We start from the raw sequence: 21317 nt of genomic DNA on the forward strand, positions 1-21317 counted from the left end.
GGATGTATGTGTGTGGGGGTGTTCATCGCATCAATCTGCACACAATCAGACACTAGTCAGACACCCTTTGAAATGGAAAGGGTGATCGTAGACAGCAACCCACTTCTGTTCGGGTGCCTGAAATAGACCCGAGCCGTGCAGGAAGCAACATCCAAACCCGATTCCCTACCCTCTAGGTTGTCACACGCAGACTCCCCCTCACGTGGCTCCTTAAACCAAAGAACCAGGCCCTCAATTACTGGCAGATACATGAAGAATGGAGTGAAGTTAGGCCTTAAAGGAGTGTCAATAAACTTCTGGGAGAGCATCATGCTTTCTGGACATACATTTTTATTTCTAAAGTATGAATCAGCTAGACATAGGCAATTGATTTTTTTTTATCAATTATAAAAGCAGTTTAATTAATGTTCATTGTAACCCTGTGAGGCAATGTTTACTATTATCTCCATGTTATATAATGTTTGTTGCTTATTGAATTCAAATTGCATTAGACTGGGTGCAGCAACAGTTTTTACTAATTCAAGGGCAATAATCTTTAATTGAAGTAGTTTGTTTCTATGAATAACTTCCTGATGGTTTCTATTCACCAAACCTTGCTACACCAGGGAGGCAACTGTGGCACATAGAAAGCACACAGCCTTTCAGGCAGACACTCGAGTAAATCCGCAGACAAGTCAGGTCACTGCTCCAAGGCTCAGCAACCTCCATCTTTGGAAATCAGAGAGTGATACCTACATTGTGAAATAAATATCCGGGACAGTAACATGGCATCTGGAGCCTGGGTTTGTATCCCAGCTCTACCACTGTGTAACCTTGGGCAAATTATTTCACCTCTATGGCCCTTTGTTTCTTCATCTGTGAAAAGGGGATGGTTTTAGTACCAACCTATAGGGTGGTTTTGAGGATTAAATGAGTTAAAATTTGTACACCAGCTACACAGTGCTGATCACAGTGAGTACTACGCAAATGTTTTAAGAAGAAAATAAAATAAAGGTGAGAAGAATTACTGTAATGTGGAAGAAAGCACCAAGCAGAGGACCCAAGACATCACAGGCACTCCCCTGGGACATCTCCCTAAATTAGAGCAACACAGACACAGTGGCCTCTGAGTGGTTGAAATTGCACCTCTACTGAGTAAGCGCAAACAGAGCCTATTTTGTGTTAATTCTCATCACATCATTGACTTGCTTCCATTGGCCACTCTTCACTTCTTCTATCCCTCTCACACTGTCTTTACCTCCTATTCAGTGATTATGGAAAACCAGCCACAGAACGTGAAATAAAATTTCGGTTCAGAAGAGCAAACTCATTTGTGAAAGAACATTTCAAAGGAAAAAGAGGATCTTGGCTCTCTGATCTATTTCACTAACACTGTGAACATTATCAAAGAAAAGTTTCATTTTTTGCTTTTCTTTAGGAAGCTTTGCCAAGTTAAACTTTTTTTTTTAAAATAAGAATCAAAGTAACATCAGTATAGTTTTAAAATATAGGGCATTTCTTAAAGAATTACAAAGAATAACCAAGTGTTTTCTAATTATGCTCCAATGAATTTCAGAAACTTGTTGAAAATTCACTTGCTCTTGTATTTGTGTGCCTGCCTCCTTTGGGTATTTTGCATGTGTGTATCCATATATAAGAGCTCTCTTTTTGACAGACACCCACACCCACACGCCCCAGAAATGCTATTTGAGTACTTATCTAAATAGACAAGTACTTGTTGAAAATAAAAATGTTCTGACCAAAGCAGTTGCACAGAGAAAAGGGATTCATCCATTGGGAGCAAAGGAGAAAATATGGTTTGGTCCAACAATTTGCACGTATGCAATAATTGTTAAATCTAGCATTAGAAATGTAATGAATTTGAGTCTGATACATTTTTATACTTAGAATTTTAATTTCTTTTTTATGTGCATAACAACTATGTCATATAAAACAAGAAAATATAGATAAAGCAAAACAATGTTTGATAAAAATTGGAATAACCATTTTGGTGGAGCTATGATTAGGAAATACGCTTCCAAATTACATGGAGGAAGAGGACTGGAAACCTTTAAAGATATCCTCCTTCTGTTTCTTAAACCAGACAATGAGGAGTATTAGATGAAACAAAAAGACAGCCCCAAACTCGGAGTCAGAAGCCCTGCCTCTAACCCTACCTTATTATTGGATAGCTTGTGTGACCTTGAATATCCTCGTGGGCTGCAATATCCTCACCTATCAAGAAAGGTAGTTGGACCAAAGGACTCCACTGAATTTGAGGATGCAGCCAGTCCTATAATAGACCTACGGACGTGATCTTCTCTTATAGATTGTCATCCCATCCTGGGACTCATAACATCCTCTTTTTCTTAACTAGACTGAAGAATTCCTGCAAAGTTTTTTGGTAACATACTTTCAAAGCAAGCCCTCTCAAGCAAGGGGTACCTATTCTCAACCTAGGTCACCTTCCCAATGACCTGCATGGGGCAGAGTAGGTAAGCACAGTGAGGGACTTGAAACCCTATTAGGGGTCTAGGATAGTGTCCTGTTTTGTAGCCCTTATCCTACCCAGGCTGCTTGTTATTTATTAGTAGGGCATATAAATCCACATGCTAAGGATCTGATCATGTGTGTTGAATAAGATGCACTAATACATTTATTTTCTTCTTTTCTCCCAATGGTCAAAATCCAATTTCTATGTAAATACTTTTGGTCATAACATTCTTATTTTTAACAGGTATAACTCTTCTACTTTAACAGGAAGATTTGGAAGCGCTGTTATAAATTACAAGAAATTCCTCCAGAGCAGAAGGGGCTTATCTCATTCTTATGTGCTGAGACTGGCAGGGTTTAAAGGCATTTGCTCTCTGAGGTCGGGCACAATCCACAGAAACCGAGGCAAACCTCTAGACCAGGTCCTAACGCCCCAGGAAACAGAGGGAAGGAGAGCTTCCTTGCTTGCTGTCTGAGTTCAGAATCCCTCTCACTTCAGAGTGAACTGACCTACCCAATGTTATTTACTACAAGAAATACTGCATTTGGCCACTATTTTTATTTGGAAGGAAGCTGGTTTTCTTTGGATTCACACAGGTCAGACAAGCCTTGTCATCAAGAATTACCAATCCCATGATGTATGGATGGCTTGTCCCATACTTTCTTCCAATTTCGCTTTGGGTGACACTTTTTAAGAGTGGTCTCCCTGATTGCCCCATACAAACACAGACCCATTGCCCTGCTTTTTCTTCCTACTTTAATTTTCTTCAGGTATTAGATATTTTTGTACACGCATTCATTGTCTACCTGCTCCTACTAAAAAATAAGCTTCCTGAGGATTCTGAGTATGTTCTGTCCACGCCTGTATCTCTAGTGTGAATGACACACACATTGTAAGTGCTCAGCAAATTATCTGTTCAATGAATAAATGTCAGAAACCCTCCAGGTGAATAAAGAATACTTAAGGGTGATAAGTAATAAAGAATTATTTAAGAGTAAATTATAACCACCACATTCGCCCAAGGCACAGTGGGGGATAGCTTTTTTAATACACAGAGACATCAATCACATCACCACCAAATGCTCTCACAGCTTAACCTCCATGACCAGAGAGGGGCGTTTCTGATGTAACAGTTTATAATTCTTTTTCCTTCATTTACTATCAAAATACACAGTGTGATGTCCAATTCTATTTCTGTCCTTTTGAAATAAGGGAGATGCTTCTCACTGCATGGGTTTTAGTGAAGGCTTCTCCACGCATCACGTTTTACAATTGAAAATGCCTTAGATCGACCTACTCTTGGCTCCTGCCACCAGAGTTTCTCAAAAAGGAAGGTACCTGCCTAAGCTACCTTTGAGGAATGAAGGAATTCATGTCAACAGGTGGCTGGGGCACTTACTGCCAGAGCAGGAGGCTTCTTTAGGGCTGGAAGACATCGGCTGTGCACAGAGTTGGCAAAGGCAGTCTCTCCCATTGAACGTGACTCGGTCTCCGGGTGGAAACGGGCGCCTGGAGACAGAAAGACATGGCCCTCAAGGTTATTGCGGCAATTTCATTCCTCTTCCTCACTCCTGCTTTGCTGGCCTCCGGTGCCAATTCATTGCTTCAAAGAGGAGCACCAGACAAACCATCTGAAATGCAGCCTGAAGCAAGCCAGCCAGCTGGATCCAGTCCAAACAAACAAACAAACGTGCCTCATTTTGAGAGGAAAGGAGAATGCGCGGCTTTTACGGGCAACCAGATAGTAAAATGATACCATTTACCTCCACTCATTAGCGGAGGGATGTTCCAACAAGTCACCTAGCAGGGCACACACAGTAAAATTCTCCGTTTTCCAAATGGAAACACCTCCATGAAGAAATATTTTAAATGCAATGGATTCCTATTCAAGCTTAAGGCCCTCCCCCAAGAGAACTGGTTACAGGTCAAGCATTAACTCTTTAAGTTCCCTGGACCAATGTGATAATTATGCTGAATTAGACTTTGTCCTGGACGTCTAAATGGGCGAACTAAATATCTCACAGTGCTAGGGCCCCAGTCCCTTATAAACTTGGAGAAATACGAAGATGCTATAAATATCTGTTTAAAAATTAGTATTAGCTTCTTTTCAGAAAGATATTTCCCTTTCACATTAGATATTCATCAATAACAGCACACGTTGCAAAAATATTGCCTTTTCAGGTACGTTACCAGTTTCTTTTGCTCCCAGTTCAGCAGGCAGATAGCTTTAAAAAAAGTCATTAATTAATAGCCATGTGACAGGTTCCATGCCTACTTTCTTGCAACTGACCAATGTGCCAATGATCTTCATCGTGAGTTTTCAAATGTGTGATTCTGTCAATCAGGAAATTTGCAACTCATAAGCCAAACATCCCCACGCATCTGGGTCAGAAGCAATTTCTTAAGAACAAATTCAAGCTTCTGGACATGTTTTACGTTCACAGCTGCTTTAAGTTGCCCTTCGGCCGCCTAACTGTTGGTGATTAACCAAAATGCACGCACAGATAGTAAATTTGGACTTAACTCCACAAATGTGCATGTTGCCAGTCATCAAGGAGAGTTTTAAACTCTCACACCGCCAAATTTTAGAAGTGCTGAGCTGAGGTGGTCTCTCCTCTCCTCTCCTCTCCTGGTGCCGTGTTACTTTCCATTGCTCAGATAAGGCCCAGAGAGGTTAAGCAACTTGCGTGGATTGACCAGCTAGGGAGACCAAGCCACAGGCAGGTGCAGGTGGTATCCACCAACTCAGAACTTGCTCTGTCTTTAATAATCAAAGTCACACTCTGGTGGATACCAACAGGCTTATCGCTTCACACTTATTAATTAAAACCAAGCAAGCCTCCAATCTGCTCTGTAAGGAGGCCCTCAGGGAGTGAAGGGTCCACAGACACAATAAGCTCAGGTTCTTTGCCTCTGATCAGGGCCAGGACCAGGGTGAGGGCAGCGAGGCACCTGAGGCCAAGCATCTAAGGAGGCCCCCACTGTCAGGGGCACCGCATGACCCGGGAGTAAACGCCCCTTTAAACTGTGCGCCCAGGAGCCTCCCTGGCTTCACCCTAGTCCAGGCCCTGCATCTCATCTAAGCTTATATTTTTAAACTTGAACCCCACACAGACCCACCATGGGACAAACCAGAGTCCAGTTCTCAACAACGCGACCAGGTCTTCTGAATTTTGAATTTTGTTATTTCACAAATGACCCCCCTTCATTTCCCTACGTCCTCTGCCCATTGGGTTCACTTCCTTCTGATATTTGCCTGAATGTTTGTAATAGAAGGAGAACTGGATTTAGAGCCAGAACACCTGAGTTCAAACCTTGGCCTTGCGATGTGAGGGACCGGGAAAATCCCTTACACTCTGGGTCTCAAAGTCACTCATAAGTAGGGATACTAATTCCTGATTGACCTCACAGAATTGCTCAGAGGGTTAAATTAATTTCTCCATGAATGCAATTTGTAAACTGTAAAGGCCGCCTCCGCAGAGGAAACTGGCGTCATTCAGCAGCAGTGGCAGTAGCACTAGAGCAGCAACAGCGGGCCCCTCTCTGCGGGCTCAGACACGCGGGGACAGGGCTACAGCTGATGAATGTCTGTCCGTTACCAACTTGAAGCAATGATCTCTCGGGGCCAAGATCAGGAAGGCTCTCGGAGTTTACCTGGGCCAGCGCCTTCCAACCCGACTGAGTCTCCTCCTCCTTGGTAACCCTTCAGAAACTACTAAATCATCATGAGTTAGGAGGGAGAAAGGCTAGAAATGGATATTTTAAAGAGACCCTCCCTAGAGGATTCCAGTGACCATCCAGGTTTGGGGAATCACTTGTATCCAGTTCACAGCCTGTCACCTTACAGATGAGACAACTGCTGTGGAAAAGTTAGCTCACATAGGTCTCAAATCAGCCCAGGAAGCAGGACCAGAACTCGGGTCTCCCGAATGCCAGTCCAGGCTCTTAACTGGGCTGTGAGCTACAGCCTGAAAAAGGAGAGGTCAAGAGGAAGCTTTGCTTTTGATTAAATACAGAAAAAATTTCAGCTCATTAACCCAGAATTTTTAAATTATGATTTAAAAAATATATATAATTAAAAAATGGGCTAATAGTTATATAAAGTTATTAAAATAATTTGATTATGAATATTTCATCTAAATCTTATTACAATTTATCCATGTGCATTATCTTGTTAATTAATTATACAAAATCATATTTACCCTTCTAGAGTTTACATTCCTCTGGCCTAGAAACATGAAATGCTGAAAAACAGAACAAACTGAACTGAACTGTAGTTTTTACAAAGGCATAGCAAAATGGAGCACACGGAATCAACACCATTCCAAAAGGCATGGGATTGCCTGATTAGTATGGGTCAATTAAGTAGCTGATCCTTTATTGGTGAGTTTCCTCATTATAGGAATCGAACCCATTGTAAATTCTGTAATGTGTAGCACTCAAAACACAACAACAATGAACCACATTTTCCACTCACGCTTCACACAGTTTCCTTCTTCTCTCTGACTGATCATTTTAATCAAGCTGCTTTGTGCAGTAAAGATCTAACCTTGGTGGATGATAGAGAGGAGGCGTTGTCAACTTTTCCCCTGAAAGATCAGATTGTAAATATTTTTTTAGACTGTGCAGATCATAAGGTTTCTGTCACAACTGCTCAACTCTGCCACTGTCACTTGGAACCAGCCACAGACAATACATAAACAAACGGGCGGGCATGGCTGTGTTCCAATAAAACTTTATTTACAAAACAGGTATTGGGTCTAATTTGGCCCATGGGGCAGTTTGCTCTCCCTGGTTATAGAGCAAATGCAACTATTTTACACACCCACTCCCACACACTGATACTTCCAAATAAGCTTCATCTGATAAGAACTGATACTTCCAAATAAGCTTCATCTTTCCAAGTATTTATGCCATTTCCTCCCACATTTCCATTGCTCAAAATGCCTCAAGACCTAGAGCTGCTGTCAGATTTGGTTTCAAGGCACTTAAAATCGGTCACATTATTTAGTGGAGGATATCACATATAAAGTTTCCTAAGTAAATTACTTTTTGACTAAGCCTGATAACACACTAGGAAAATAAAAACATCTAAAGGTGCATCAGAAAAAATATTTTAAGACAAATATATGATATCACTTATCTGTGGAATCTAAAAAAAATGATACAAATGAATTTATTTACAAAACAGAAATAGACTCACAGACATAGAAAACAAACTTATGGTTACCAAAGGGGAAAGGAGAGGGGGAGGGATAAATTAGGAGTTTGGGATTAACAGATACAAACTACTATATATAAAATAGATAAACAACAAGGTCCTACTGTATAGCACAGGGAACTATATTCAATATCTTGTAATAATCTATAATGGAAAAGAATGTGAAAAAGATATATGTGTATATTTGTATAACTGAATCACCTTGCTGTACACCTGGAACTAACACAACATTGTAAATCAAACTGTACTTCAATAAAAAAATTTTTTTTAAAGAACAGATATTTTAAGACTAAGTACAACTCAAGGGACTTCCCTGGTGGTCCAGTGGTTAAGACTCAACGCTCCCAGTGCAGGGGGCCCGGGTTCGATCCCTGGTCGGGGAACTAGATCCCACAAGCTGCAACTAAAAGATCCCATCTGGCACAGCTAAGACCAGGCACAGCCAAAATAAATAAATACTAAAAAAAAAAAAAGACTAAGTACAACTGAAGACCAAAGCGCACATTCCAAGCTTTGACAGCAGAACCCAGCGCTTCTCTGTTGGGGAAAGCCACACTTACTTGCAGATCGTACAAGCAAAGCAGTTGGGATGGTAGGTCTTGCCCAGGGCGGTCACCACCTCTCCTTCCACAAACTCCCCGCAGCCATGGCAGCGCGTGCCATACATCCTCTGGTAGTCCAGGGTGCAGAGATACTCTCCGTTCTTTATGAAGAAGCCCCCTTGGGCCAGGTCACAGCCACACACTGTGGACAGACAAGTTCACATCTGGTCATCATCTGCCAAGCCGCTGGGCAGCAGTGCCTTCTACTGCATGCTGCTAACTTACTCTATGATCTCAGCAGTATGGGGTTTGGGAGGGGGGGACTGGTACAAAGAGCTATTTATTGTTGGGCTCTGAGTTCTCTCTCTTGCCTCCCTCCCCTTTTGTTTCCCTCCCCTTTGGGGGCTATGCAATATCTCATGCAAGTAAAATCCACTGGCTAGGGCTCCACAGCTTCTGTGATATGTCTAAGACTCAGAGATAATCAGTCTTTGATGGAAAGATACCTTTGGCTCATGCGGTCTCAAATATGAACAAAACTGTCTCTTGCAGTGCTATTCAGGAAAGCACTGCTTGCCCACACAACTGCTTGGTTTGGACCAAAACTGTTACTGAGCTGAGTAATAAATTCCCACTACACCAAAAGCTGAAATGTCCAGTGTCTATTTTTTCACACTCTGGAAATACTTTCCCATAGTTCTAAACAATTCAGACATTTAATTTTCTCTGTGCAGTAAATAGGATAAGTCCATTATTTATATATTACAGAGAGAGATAAAAATGAACAAGCAGAAGAGGAAAGAAAAGGGAACATGTCCAAGATAAAACTGTCATTCAGGACCTCAGCACACGCAAAAGAGGCTGCTTTGCTGTGTCTGGATTTTGGCGTCTCTTTCAAAACCGTGCAGCTGTGAATTACGGAGATGGTGCAAAAAAAGCAGGTCCTGGGATTCCAGGTCTGCATGTTCAGGCAAGACCAGAGCAGGACTCAGCAACTGGTCCAAAAATAAAGCCAAAGGCAGCCTCTGCGAGTAAAGATTTTCCACTGCCAAGTGACTGGGAAGCAACACCAAAGCTGGAAATCTCCATTCTTAACATCTCTGTTCCCAAGGTTGGATGACTCCTGTACAATTCAGGGCCTTGGGCAAAGAATCCAGGATTTGTCCTGATTATTCCTGCAAGCAGTTGGTATGGGCACTCAGCCGGGGTAGGGACGAGGTGAGTTCAGTCACTAATTGCTTTCCTAAGGACCTACTGGAACGCATGATAAGTTCCCATGACACATGAACGCATCTAGATGAACTAGTGTTGAGCACAGTAAGATTCTGATGGAATCTTACTGCCCCACCCTCAGTTAGCAGTCTCTACTAATGGCAAACTACTAAAGATATTCAAGGTGACGCAGAACCTACAACAAGCTTTCCACTGTGGGTTCATCTGTCTTTGTTTAGATCAACACTCCACAGCTATGACCTCCTTCTTTGCAATTTATAATCAAGTAACCCAAGATGATGGCCTGAGTCCATCATGCCTGAAAATGACCACCATATAAACCTACTGTGATCACATTACCTGGAAACCAGCTCGTTCACCACCTGCCGCCTCCCTAACCTGCCAGTCTCCCACTGTTGCCACACCTGCCTTCTCCTTACCAAATGGTCCTGTGGCTCGAGAGAACTCAAGTATGGACTAACCTCACTCTACCTGCAAATTCCTTCAACAACAATAAACACAATCCTGAGGGTCACAGGACACCTTAGAGATTTTTCTTCAATATTTTTCTATGTATTCTTTTTTATTTTCCCACAAAATGACAAAGCACTTTATGGGTAAGACTCCTCAGCTTCACTTCTTTTGATTCGTCTTTAGGGACCTCCAACCATGGTATCTGATATAAGACTGGGAACCAATTTTTGAATTATTATAAATTGAATCTAGCTTCAAACTTGCCAAATTCCCACTGATTTCACTCTTCAGTGGCATCAAGCAGTTCCAATGACTCAGTTGCTCTTCCAAACTTGGGTATTTCTCAAAACCATGAAAGGTAACAAAATAAGGCATTTGGACTGCTAGTAATTCCCTTCAGTCTCCCTTCCAATCACCTAAGGTAGACAGAATGTAAAAATTCACAGATCCTTTATAAAAAGATCTGGTGGCAATAGGGTAATTATGCTAATACAGATTGTTGAGACAGCTTCAAAGCTAATTCTAAACGTTTTAGAAATCCCTGTGTTCACTGCTTCCTTAGGGAACCCCTGCAGCCTCTCTAGTTCACATGGCTTTGTGAAATTGACACATACTCTCCTTTAATAATAAAGTCTTTGTTTATATGAACCTAATCTAGCCTTAAAAAAATGACTTTGTAATTACTGTTGAGAGATGCCAAACTAAAATCAAACTGTGCCCCTTTGCCATTTGATTTGGCTTAGTCCTTAAATTCAAAGCAGTGGCCCAAATTGGCTTACCAAACTGTACCACTGCTTCTGGTGGTTTATACACAAGGAAACCAGCGTTTGAAAACAGACTCACAGAGGCAGGGGTCATGAAAGGCATACACAGCAAGCAGTGAGAGGGAACGTCCGTACTGCTCAGACCTAACAGTACTTAACGTTATTACATTTCCTAAGATTGGACTAGTTGGGACGTAATCTCAGACTCCTCCCTCTCCGGGCTTTACTTGCCTGTTCCTCCTCCTCCTCCTCTGACCACAACTTCTCAGTCTCCTTGGCCAGACCCCTAAATGCAAGTAACTCCCATGGATGTCACCTCCTTCCTCTCGAACACAAGGCCTCCCTGGGAACAGGTCTCATCCACTCTCAGAGCTTCAACTATGACTTTGTGTGAAGGATTCTCAAATCTATGTCTTTATCTGTGATATCTTCCCCAAGCTGGGCAGAGACGGCACACTTAACTCGAACACAGCATTGTCAACACAAACTCTACCCTCTCAGCTTCTCTGCCATCTCTTCTGAAACCTTCTGCTATTCCCACTTTTAATAAAATGGCAGCGCTATGCATTCTCCCACTCTTACACCAAAATTTTCAACTGTCCACTAAATCCAATCCATTTTCCCAAGAAAACATTTCTTTGATCCATTTCCCTCCTCTGCCTTCTTGCCATCTTTACTCAGGTCCTGGCCTTCAGCATCACTCTCTTGTATTCAAACGGCCTTATTATAACAGTCTGTGTACTGGCAAAAAAAAAAACCCAAAACCTGGGAACAACTCAAATTTCCATCAGTAGAGCAATAGTTGGATAAATTACGATATATCCAGTCTATGGAGTTTGTATTAAAAAGAATGGGTTAGATCAATATCTGTAACCTAGAGGCCTGTCCATGACATATTGTTAAAAGAGAAAACTTCACAAAGAATTTTAATAATCCCTTTTTTAAAAAGTCTACTTATGTTTTTATGAACGAGGAAAAGTGAGTTAAGATAAACATAGGGTTATTAAATGGGTTATCTCAGTAGGATGAAGAATTGTTAACTTTTTCTTCACATACCTATGTGTCAGCTCACTTTTTAAAATTATTTAATTTTGCTAATACACACATAACATAAAATGGACCATCTTAACCATTTTTAAGTGTACAGTTCAGTGACATTTAGCACATTCACATAGTTGTGCAGTCACCACCCCCATGCATCCACAGGACATCTTTCATCTTGCAAAACTGAAACTCTGGACCCATAAAACAATAACTCCCCATTCTCCCTCCCTCCCCCCAGCCCCTGGCAACCGCCACTCTACTTTCTGTCTCTAAGAATTTGTCTATTCCTGGTGCCTATACAGGTAGAAGCTCACTTTAATAATAAGATGTTAAGGAAAATTATCCAAACCTTGTAAACAAGGTGAAGGAGAGAAGCATGTTCCTCCAGTGTCATGCAGGAGTATTAACAGCCCACACAGAATTGTTTCATGACCCAGGGCACTGGATCTGTGTTTGACAAGCTCTTTACTACTAATTAAAAGCCTGGACTTTGAAAATTAACCATAACCTGTAGCTTCTTGTCCGGTAGATGTGCAGATGATTTCTGTCCAGATTTACTCTCCTGTTAGACCGCTAACCAGTCTTATATCTAACCCTGGCATCTTATCCCGACATCCTTTCTTGAATGCCCTTAAACCCATTCCTTTGGTTCTCCTTTGAACCAGCTTTACATTCTGCTAGTTCCTTCATTAATGAGTTGACTAAATCTCTGGTGCATGTTCATTCCATATTTGTATGAGAGTCATGTATTTAACTTCTTGAAAACTACACTTTGACAAAGGAGTTACTCTTTTTAACCCAAAATATCTAAAGGTGAACATTTTAAAAATTAAAAAAAACTTTTGGTCTGTTTAATATTAACAGCTTAGCAAATACTTTTAACTGGTGGCGCAAAGTAAAACTTTCCCATCCAAATGATCACACAATCCCAATTAGTAAGGTCGAACTTCAGTAGGGTCTATTTAGGTTTTTAACTCTGGATGCTCCATTTGTCTTTACTTTGGTTGAAAGTTAACATACGCCCAGGGAAAAGCATAGATTCCTTTCATAAAAAATAGAGCTGCCACTTGAGGACACGGGGAGGGGGAAGGGTAAGCTGGGACGAAGTGAGAGAGTGGCATGGACATATATAAACTAATAAATGTAAAATAGATAGCTCATGGCAAGCAGCTGCATAGCACAGGGAGATCAGCTCAGTGCTTTGTGACCACCTAGAGGGTGACCATAGGGAGGGTGGTAGGAAGACGCAAGAGGGAGGAGATATGGGGATATATGCATATGTATAGCTGATTCACTTCGTTATAAAGCAGAAACTAACACACCATTGTAAAGCAATTATACTCCAATAAAGATGTTAAAAAAAAAATAGAGCTGCCAGTGAAAGAGATTAATCAATTGCTTTCTTCTCATGATCAATTATTTAAAACATGTCCCACTCAAGGCCCCCCTGAATCTTGCCTGCTTTGCTCCTACTAAAGCATGGCCACAAACAGTCATATGTCTTGCAGGTGTGACACCCCTGAATTCATTCTCTGCAAACCAAGGCATTCCATTAACTAGTTAAGTAGGAATATGTACATCGAAGCAATTTTATATAAAAGTTGTGAAAATAGTAACAGCACATTTAAAAATCTTACATCTTTTCAAAAAAAGTTAACAGGAGCTGCTTGTGTTGTAAAAATACCACAGAACAGGAGGGGAACAAAGTACGGAGGTGTCAAATAAGGGTGAAAACAGCATAGTATTCTAGCGGCATGAACAGGGTTGTAGTAGCAACTATTTCTTCAACTTTCTAAAAACAGCAGTTACATTTTATGTTGCAACAAATTCATTTCAGAGACAGTCCATCTGTCAACTAGTTCATACTGCCAGAAATTTAGGAGAATAGGTAATACTTAAAACTCTGCCCAAAGGTTGCTTGGAGGTAAAATGCAAGAGACATTTTCTTCATCTAGATCTGGAGATTGAACATCTCTGCTGGTCTCATTGGTGTTTTAATCAATTCATCCTAGTGAGAGAGGGAGGGAAGTCAAGCAAACGTGATCAATTTAGTTTTGAGCAACATAAGAATTCTAACTGGGGGCCTGGAGCCTTAGGTGGGTTCTTTCTTCTCTTTTCTAGGGCAGGCGCTGGTTTTGTGGTCTGGCACTCTGCCAGCTGGTCAGCCCATCACAGGGCATGAAGAGCCCTTCTGAACTTGCCCCAGGGAAATGAAGGCTTTTCATGGCAGAATCTGGGTTACACCCGCTCATTTCTGGCGATAAGGGCCATGTGCTTGCTTTCCTTCTTTCTTTCTTATTTTTTACATTATTTTTATTTTTTCTTCCAGTTTTATTGAGATATAAGTGACATACAGCACTGTACAAATTTAAGGTATACAGCATAGTGATCTGATTTACATACATCATGAAATGATTATCACAATAAGTTTAGTGAACATCCATTATCTCATATAGATACAAAATTAAAGAAATAGAACATTTTTTTCTTGTGATGAGAACTCTTAGGATTCACTCTTTTAACGACTTTCATATACAACACACAGCAGTGTTAACTATATTTATCATGTTGTACATTACATCACTAGCACTTATTTATCTTATAACTGGGAGTTTGTACCTTTTTATTGCCTTCATCCAACTCCCCCTCCCCCTCCCCCCACCTCTGGTAACCACAAATCTGATCTCTTTCTCTATGAATGTGCGTGTTTGTTTTTGAAGTACAACTGACCTACAACACTATGCTAGTCATTTATTTTTTTTAATAAATTTATTTTATTTATTTTATTTTTGGCTGCGCTGGGTCTTCGTTGCTGCACGTGGGCTTCTCATTGCCGTGGCTTGTCTTGTTGCAGAGCACGGGCTCTAGGCGTGCAGGCTTCAGTAGTTGTGGCACACGGGCTCAGTAGTTGTGGCTCGCGGGCTCTAGAGCGCAGGCTCAGTAGTTGTGGCCCTTGGGCTTAGTTGCTCCAGCATGTGGGATCTTCCCAGACCAGGGATCAAACCCGTGTCCCCTGCATCGGCAGGTGGATTCTTAACCACTGCGCCACCAGGGAAGCCCACTATGCTGGTTCTTGTTACTCACCTTAGTAATTTGATATTTCTATACATTTCAAAATGACCACCACAATAAGTCCAGTTAAATTCTCTCACCACAGGAAGATATTACATAATTACTGACTATATTCCCCACACTGTACATTTCATACTGGTGACTCATTTATTTTGCAGCTGGAAGTTTGTACCTCTTAATCTCCATCACCTATTTATCTTCTCCCCCTTCAACCCTCCCCCAAGCATCCACCTGTTTGTTCTCTGTATCTATGACTCTGTTTCTGTTTTGTTATTTGCTATTTGTTCATTTGTTTTGTTTTTAGATTCCACACAAAAGTGAAATCATACAGTATTTGTCTTTCTCTGTCTGACTTATTTCACTTAGCATAACGCCCTCCAGGCCCATCCATGTTGTCGCAAATGGCAAGATTTCACTCTCTTTTATGGCTGAGTAATATTCCATTGTGTATATACATCACATCTTTTTTATCCATTCATCTATTGATGGGCATTTAGGTTGCGTCTATACTTTGCCTACTGTAAATAATGCTGCAGTGAGCATAGGGGTGCATGTGTCCTTTCTTTTTTTAAATTGAACTATAGTTGATTTACAATGTTGTGTTAATTGTTGCTGTACAGCAAAGTGATTCAGTTATGGGTGCATGTATCTTTTCTAATTAGTGTTTTTGTTTCCTTCAGATAAACACCCAGGAGTGGGACTGCTGGATCATATGGTAGATCTATTTTTAGTTTTCTGAGGAACCTCCATACCGTTTTTCATAGTGGCCACACCAATTTACATTCCCGTCAACAGCATACGAGGGTTCCCTTTTCTCCACACCCTAAAAGGGCTATGTGCTCTAGAAGTTCTGCTTTACAGTTGAAACCCCATTCTACCTGGCCTGGGCCAGCACTAGCCCTGCCTCCTCTTAGGCTGCCATGGGCAGAAGCAGGGCTGGGATGGACGCAGGGTACGCAACTCTCAAACACTTCATGGGTGGATCTGCACCGTGAATATCATATACCTCCCATCCTCTTCATCCATCCTCTACTCCAACTAAATTTTAAAAGAATTTTATTTCACCCAAGATGTTATTCTGTTCACTTCCTCAAACCCTTTTTTCATAGAAAATACAAAGGTAGACTTTGACATAGCATCTTCCCAAACCACTCCCAATTCTATTACAGGGTGGGGTCTCACTGAATCAGATTCTGCTCTGAAATCCAGAGCAGTGTGTTTGAAAGCACCATACACTGTAGCTTCAAAGTACTACATGCTGTCGCCCAGAGTTCAAAATAGCTGAACAGAGACTCATAAACAATAATAAGAGGGGGCAGCTTCCACCAAAAATAACTATTAGCTAATGCATCACCCTGGAAGCAAATACTAAGCCTCAAAAACATATTTAAATAGTTTTCACCTTAACTTCTAAATGCTCAATGAAATCGATGATCATTTCTGGGAAAGAAGATAGTTAGAAAGAAGATAGAAGTCCAACCAGATGGCAAAATGAGACCCCAAAGCCAGGCATTTGAGGGGCTGTATTAATTCCAAGTTTGAGTTTACAATAATAACTAAAGAGACTTGGCTGAAAAGGAAACATTTAGGAACCTCTTTTACTAATAAAATCTTCAACTACAAAGTAAGTTTGATTTTAATGCTTGTTGTGGATTAATTATGTTAATCCACATTAATTATAACCAGCTCAAATAACAAAGATATCACCCAGAATAATATCTCTCACTCAGTGTACTGTTTTGTTTTGGTTTTGGCCCATAACACAAAACAAGTATTAAAGTCTTCTCTGATAGCATAGATTACTTAATAATTAGGAAAGATCTTGCATAAATGCTGAAAATGTGCACAAGGAAGAAATGAAAGGCTGGCCAGACTTAATAGGATCTTGCTTATCCCAGGTAAGCCTACCTCAGATTAAGCCACCCACTGGAATTTTGGGCCCACAGGTAAATTTTAAGGTCTATATTCTCTCCTCTCCCTTTCCCTTTTTCAGTCCCCATAAAGAGCTCAGTCATGTATCTTTGCCTTTTATGAACTCCCAGACACTAAGGACAGAGCCTCCATGAGAATTATATGTGTATCTATAAGCTGAACCTGCAGAAAACAGATAAAGGCACAGATGCCTACCCATTTTTACCAGCAACCACAAAAAAGCAGTTAGCATGGGGTCTATTAACCCTCTTAATGGGCTCTTTTTCTCTGGTTTCTCCTGCCCAATCTACCCTGCACACCTCCTCCCAAGTATTATGGTAAAAGACCTCCTGCTTCACTCTGCAAACACTTTGACCTTGCATCTAAGGCCCTGGCATCTACCAAACATTCATCTGACTCTTCTTGATCATGAGCGCTTTATTCCAGTCAAACTGACCCTCCCACCCCCCTGCCGGATAGACACCTCCTCCCACCTCCTGCCAACACCCATACCAACCCCAGCCAGCCTCCCAGGCCCCACTCAGGTTTGACCTTGTGATGAAGCTGATGGTTTCTTCCAGTCCCCTCTGGCTCTGCTTCCTCTGGGCTCAGAACAATTATTAACGTTTGACTCTTAATATGTTATCTTGTACCTTATACTGCCATTGAGATTTTTTCCTTATCTCAGTTGCAAGCTTATTAAAGGCAAATACCACTTCTTATGCTGTTTTATATCTTCCACGATACTTAGAGAGATGGAAACTTATTGTCCCTTTCCTCCTATTTCATATTGCTTTAAACCAGGACAGTGTGGGCAGAACCAAGTTGCTCTGGCACAGCATAAAGAAAGAGCCAGTAATCCTGTCTTTGCTTCTGCAAGTACCAAATTGGCATCAAAATAGTGGTGCCAAGGTAGTAACTCCACCCTCTCTCAACTTCTTGAGTCTTTTAAGACTCTGAACTTCCTTCACAACTGAAATTGACTGTAACTCAACAACTCAAGAGACCATTTCAATTCACATGTGCTATGTGTAGGGTCACACTATAGCTCTGCTTTGGGCTCACAATACCAAGAAGGTCCTGATTACAGAGAAAAAGACTGTGACTGGTTATGTGCTCCATAATTTAAGGTGCATGAAAAGAAACTAGAATGGGATCACACAGTAGCAACAGGAGTAATTAAAGGGCTGGGAGAGAACAGCTAAGAAAAAAAAAGGTAAATGGAATTGGGATTAGACCAAAGAAAAGAGGTCAGGGTAATTATGGTCTTATGTGTATGATGGGTTATTTTAAGGAAATCAATAATCAGCTCTTTTCCATCTAAAGGACAAACTGGGGAAACATTTGCTTTACATGTACCAAGAGATCAGGTTAGATAAGCTTATAGCTATAACCATAGACGTGATTACAAATGAGAACAGGCTCTTGAAAGAGGCTATACTATATCCATGGTTAGAAAATATTTATGACAGAATAAATGGCCTTTCCATTCAGGATAGAAGAGTACTTATCCTTTTCGGTATGGACAATGTGATAATGTTACTTTCTTGACCCATACAGCTAGATCAAATCATAGAGATTACATTGCAATGAAAAGAGCATCAAATTTATCATTTTATCATCACCTAAAGTACCATTTTGGAAATGAGATACAAACATGAAGAGTTAGTTCTTATAGCATATAAATTAGATAATATAATTTTACTTAAAAAAAAACTAAACACAGAAAACTCTTAATCTGTATATTCAACCCACCCACCCCTCAGTTTTCATCCACTTTACTCCATAAAATCCTTGCACTTTATAAATACACATATTCTACATGGAATGATCCTGGTCTGGTAAACATCTTATAAACCCGAAGATGGCAAAAATGGAAAGTGCTATTGGAGATGGGATGCTTTTCCCAAGCCCTTTCACAGAACCCAGTCTTTAAAGACTAATTCTTGAAAAATATATTGCAATTCATTGACATCAGTAGACGTTGTAACCCAGATTTTCTAATAGTTTTAGATAAACACTTTAAAAATAATTTTGATGTTCATGGGCTATGAGCATCAAAAGGTAGCATTTCCCACACCCTCTAACACACAGTTAAGCCTCACATTGCGAAGTGGCAACAGTCTCTATTAAGACATATTCTGTATGCAGATTTCTGCCAATGCTATCTTGAGAGACGAGCTCATGTGATCTGATTTTTAAAAATTTCCACAGACGTCCAATGTTCAGAAGTCTTTTTAAAACTATGTGGCTATAAATAACATACAACACTAGTTCCATTTTTGAAATGGAATAAAGTTACTCTAATTAATGTTTAAAATGCCATCTTTCAAATGACAGTAGGAGGGTTATGGCTCCATTCATTTCCAGCAGAAAGCTTGCTTCCCCAAATGAAGGCCAGTGTCAACTCCAGACATACCCCTGTCTCCATCACCTTGAACAAAGCAGCCCCTACCCCTGACCACAACTAGCATGCTCCCCCTTTCCAGTCCTGGGAAGGTTATTATGTTTTCTGGAGCATCCGTGTTTTATCATATCTTGTCCCCTTCTTGGCAACATCCCTGGACCATTCAGCTCTAGGTGGTCTCTGCAGTCTTGGACTCACTGCACCTGTGCTCTGGACCACTCACCTGCACCTGTCCTGCTACCAGCCATGGTTCCTCTAGTAAGCACACTGCTTGCCACCAGATCACAAGCTCTTTAGGGGTAGGCATCATGTTATAAATACCTTTCAGACCTCCATAGCCTAGGATGGTGAATGGACAGATGATAGATGCTCTATAAACATTTCACATGGTAAACATTTGAAGGTCATCAAGTGTCGATATTCCCAGATTGATTTATGCCAAAATTTAAGTGACTTTTAGTAAGAAAAGAATGCAAATCTGCTCTTTGGAATAATGAAGTCCATTTAGCGGACTTTTATTACAAGGAAAAATTAAGTGGCTACTGTACTTTCATCCTTTACACGGCAGCTCAAATTTCTCTTCCAGGAGAGATGGGGGTGGGGTAGGAAAGCCTTTCCTGACCACCTGCCCATCCCCCCACCACAAACACATTGAGATCCTCCTGTTACAAGCTCACATTTTTGCCCAGGCAGATCTTCTCATTTTCCCTTTATTGCACCAATGACAGTCGGTAAGTCATAGTTTTATGATTATTTCAATGTCTGATTAATAGCTTGTCTTAGTCCATTCAGGCTGCTATAACGAAATACCACAGACTGGGTGGTTAATAAACAATTGAACTTTATTTTTCACAGTTCTGGAGACTGTGAAGTCCAAGATCAAGTTGACAGCTGATTCAGTGTCTGGTGAGAGCCTGCTTCTTGGTTCAGAGAGCAGTCTTCTCATTAGGTCCTCATATGGCAGAAGGGATGAGGGAGCTCTTTGGGGTCTCTTGTATAAGGGCACTAATCCCATTCATGAGGGCTCATCCTCATGACCTAATCACCTCCCAGAGGCCATACTTCCTAACACCATTGGGGATTGGGTTTCAACATATGAGTTTGGGAGGAACACAAACATTCAGTCTATGGAATACCACTATGAAGGCAGAGGTCATGTCTAACTTATATGTATAACCTGATTGTGTATGACTTATTCTTGAGTGCCTCGGCACTTGAAAAAAAAACTATTTGTTGAGGGACTTCCCTGGTGGTGCAGTGGTTAATAATCTGCCTGCCAATGCAGGGGACATGGGTTTGAGCCTTGGTCCGGGAGGATCCCACATGCCGCGGAGCAATTAAGCCCATGCACCACAACTACTGAGCCTGTGTTCTAAAGCCTGCGAGCCACAACTACTGAGCCCATGTGCCACAACTACTGAGGCCTGTGCGCCTAGACCCCATGCTCTGCAACGAGAGAGGCCACTGCAATGAGAAGCCTGTGCACCACAGCAAAGACTAGCCCCAACTTGCCGCAACTAGAGAGAGCCCGGGGGCAGCAATGAAGACCCAACACAGCCAAAAATAAATTAAAAAAATAAATTTATTTAAAAAAAGAAAGAAAGAAATGACCATGGTAGAGTCAATTCTTACTTTTCAAATTGCAACCAAAATTCACTAATTCAATCTCATTAGCGGCAGACAAACCTCACCATAGCAGTTTAAAAGTTGGACTACATTTACGTAAGTGCAGTTTTTCTTCTTTTCAGTAGATGTCATGATTATAATATTGTATAACATTTGAGTCCCAAGACTACACTAAAAACAGCCTCATCACTTCAGATGCAAATCCAAGTCTAATATCAGAATCACTGTTCCCCAAACTTTCCCAATTTCACTCATGTACCACCTTCACTATATTTTTTGCCATAGATTTTGTTTCCTTAATGCCTTTTAAAACATCACCTCACTTTTTTTTTTTTTTTAGGTGAAGCAGACATTTTTATTCATTAGATTTAACCAGAGTTGATATTATAGTATTTTTATTTTTTTAACATCTTTATTGGATTATAATTGCTTTACAATGGTGTGTTAGTTTCTGCTGTATAACAAAGTGAATCAGCTATACATATACATATATCCCCATATCTCCTCCCTCTTGCGTCTCCCTCCCAACCTCCCTATCCCACCCCTCTAGGTGGTCACAAAGCACCGAGCT

At 40.9% G+C, this 21317-nt stretch overlaps 1 protein-coding gene across 15 annotated transcripts in view; it reads right to left on the minus strand.

Moving 5' to 3' along the window:
• ABLIM1 (actin binding LIM protein 1) overlaps window positions 1-21317 on the minus strand; it is a gene marked incomplete at its 5' end in the record, with an annotated part of 334066 nt that overhangs the window by 121106 nt on the left and 191643 nt on the right. For all 15 annotated transcript variants that reach the window (XM_082407810.1, XM_082407808.1, XM_082407807.1 and 12 more), the window contains 2 exons: window positions 3873-3982; window positions 8255-8438. In XM_082407810.1, the coding sequence (XP_082263936.1) occupies window positions 3873-3982; window positions 8255-8361 (217 nt within the window). The remainder of the gene's footprint in view (window positions 1-3872; window positions 3983-8254; window positions 8439-21317) is intronic.

The sequence above is a fragment of the Balaenoptera borealis genome, assembly GCF_965194805.1.
Source record: "Balaenoptera borealis genome assembly, chromosome: 10".
NCBI lineage: Eukaryota > Metazoa > Chordata > Mammalia > Artiodactyla > Balaenopteridae > Balaenoptera > Balaenoptera borealis.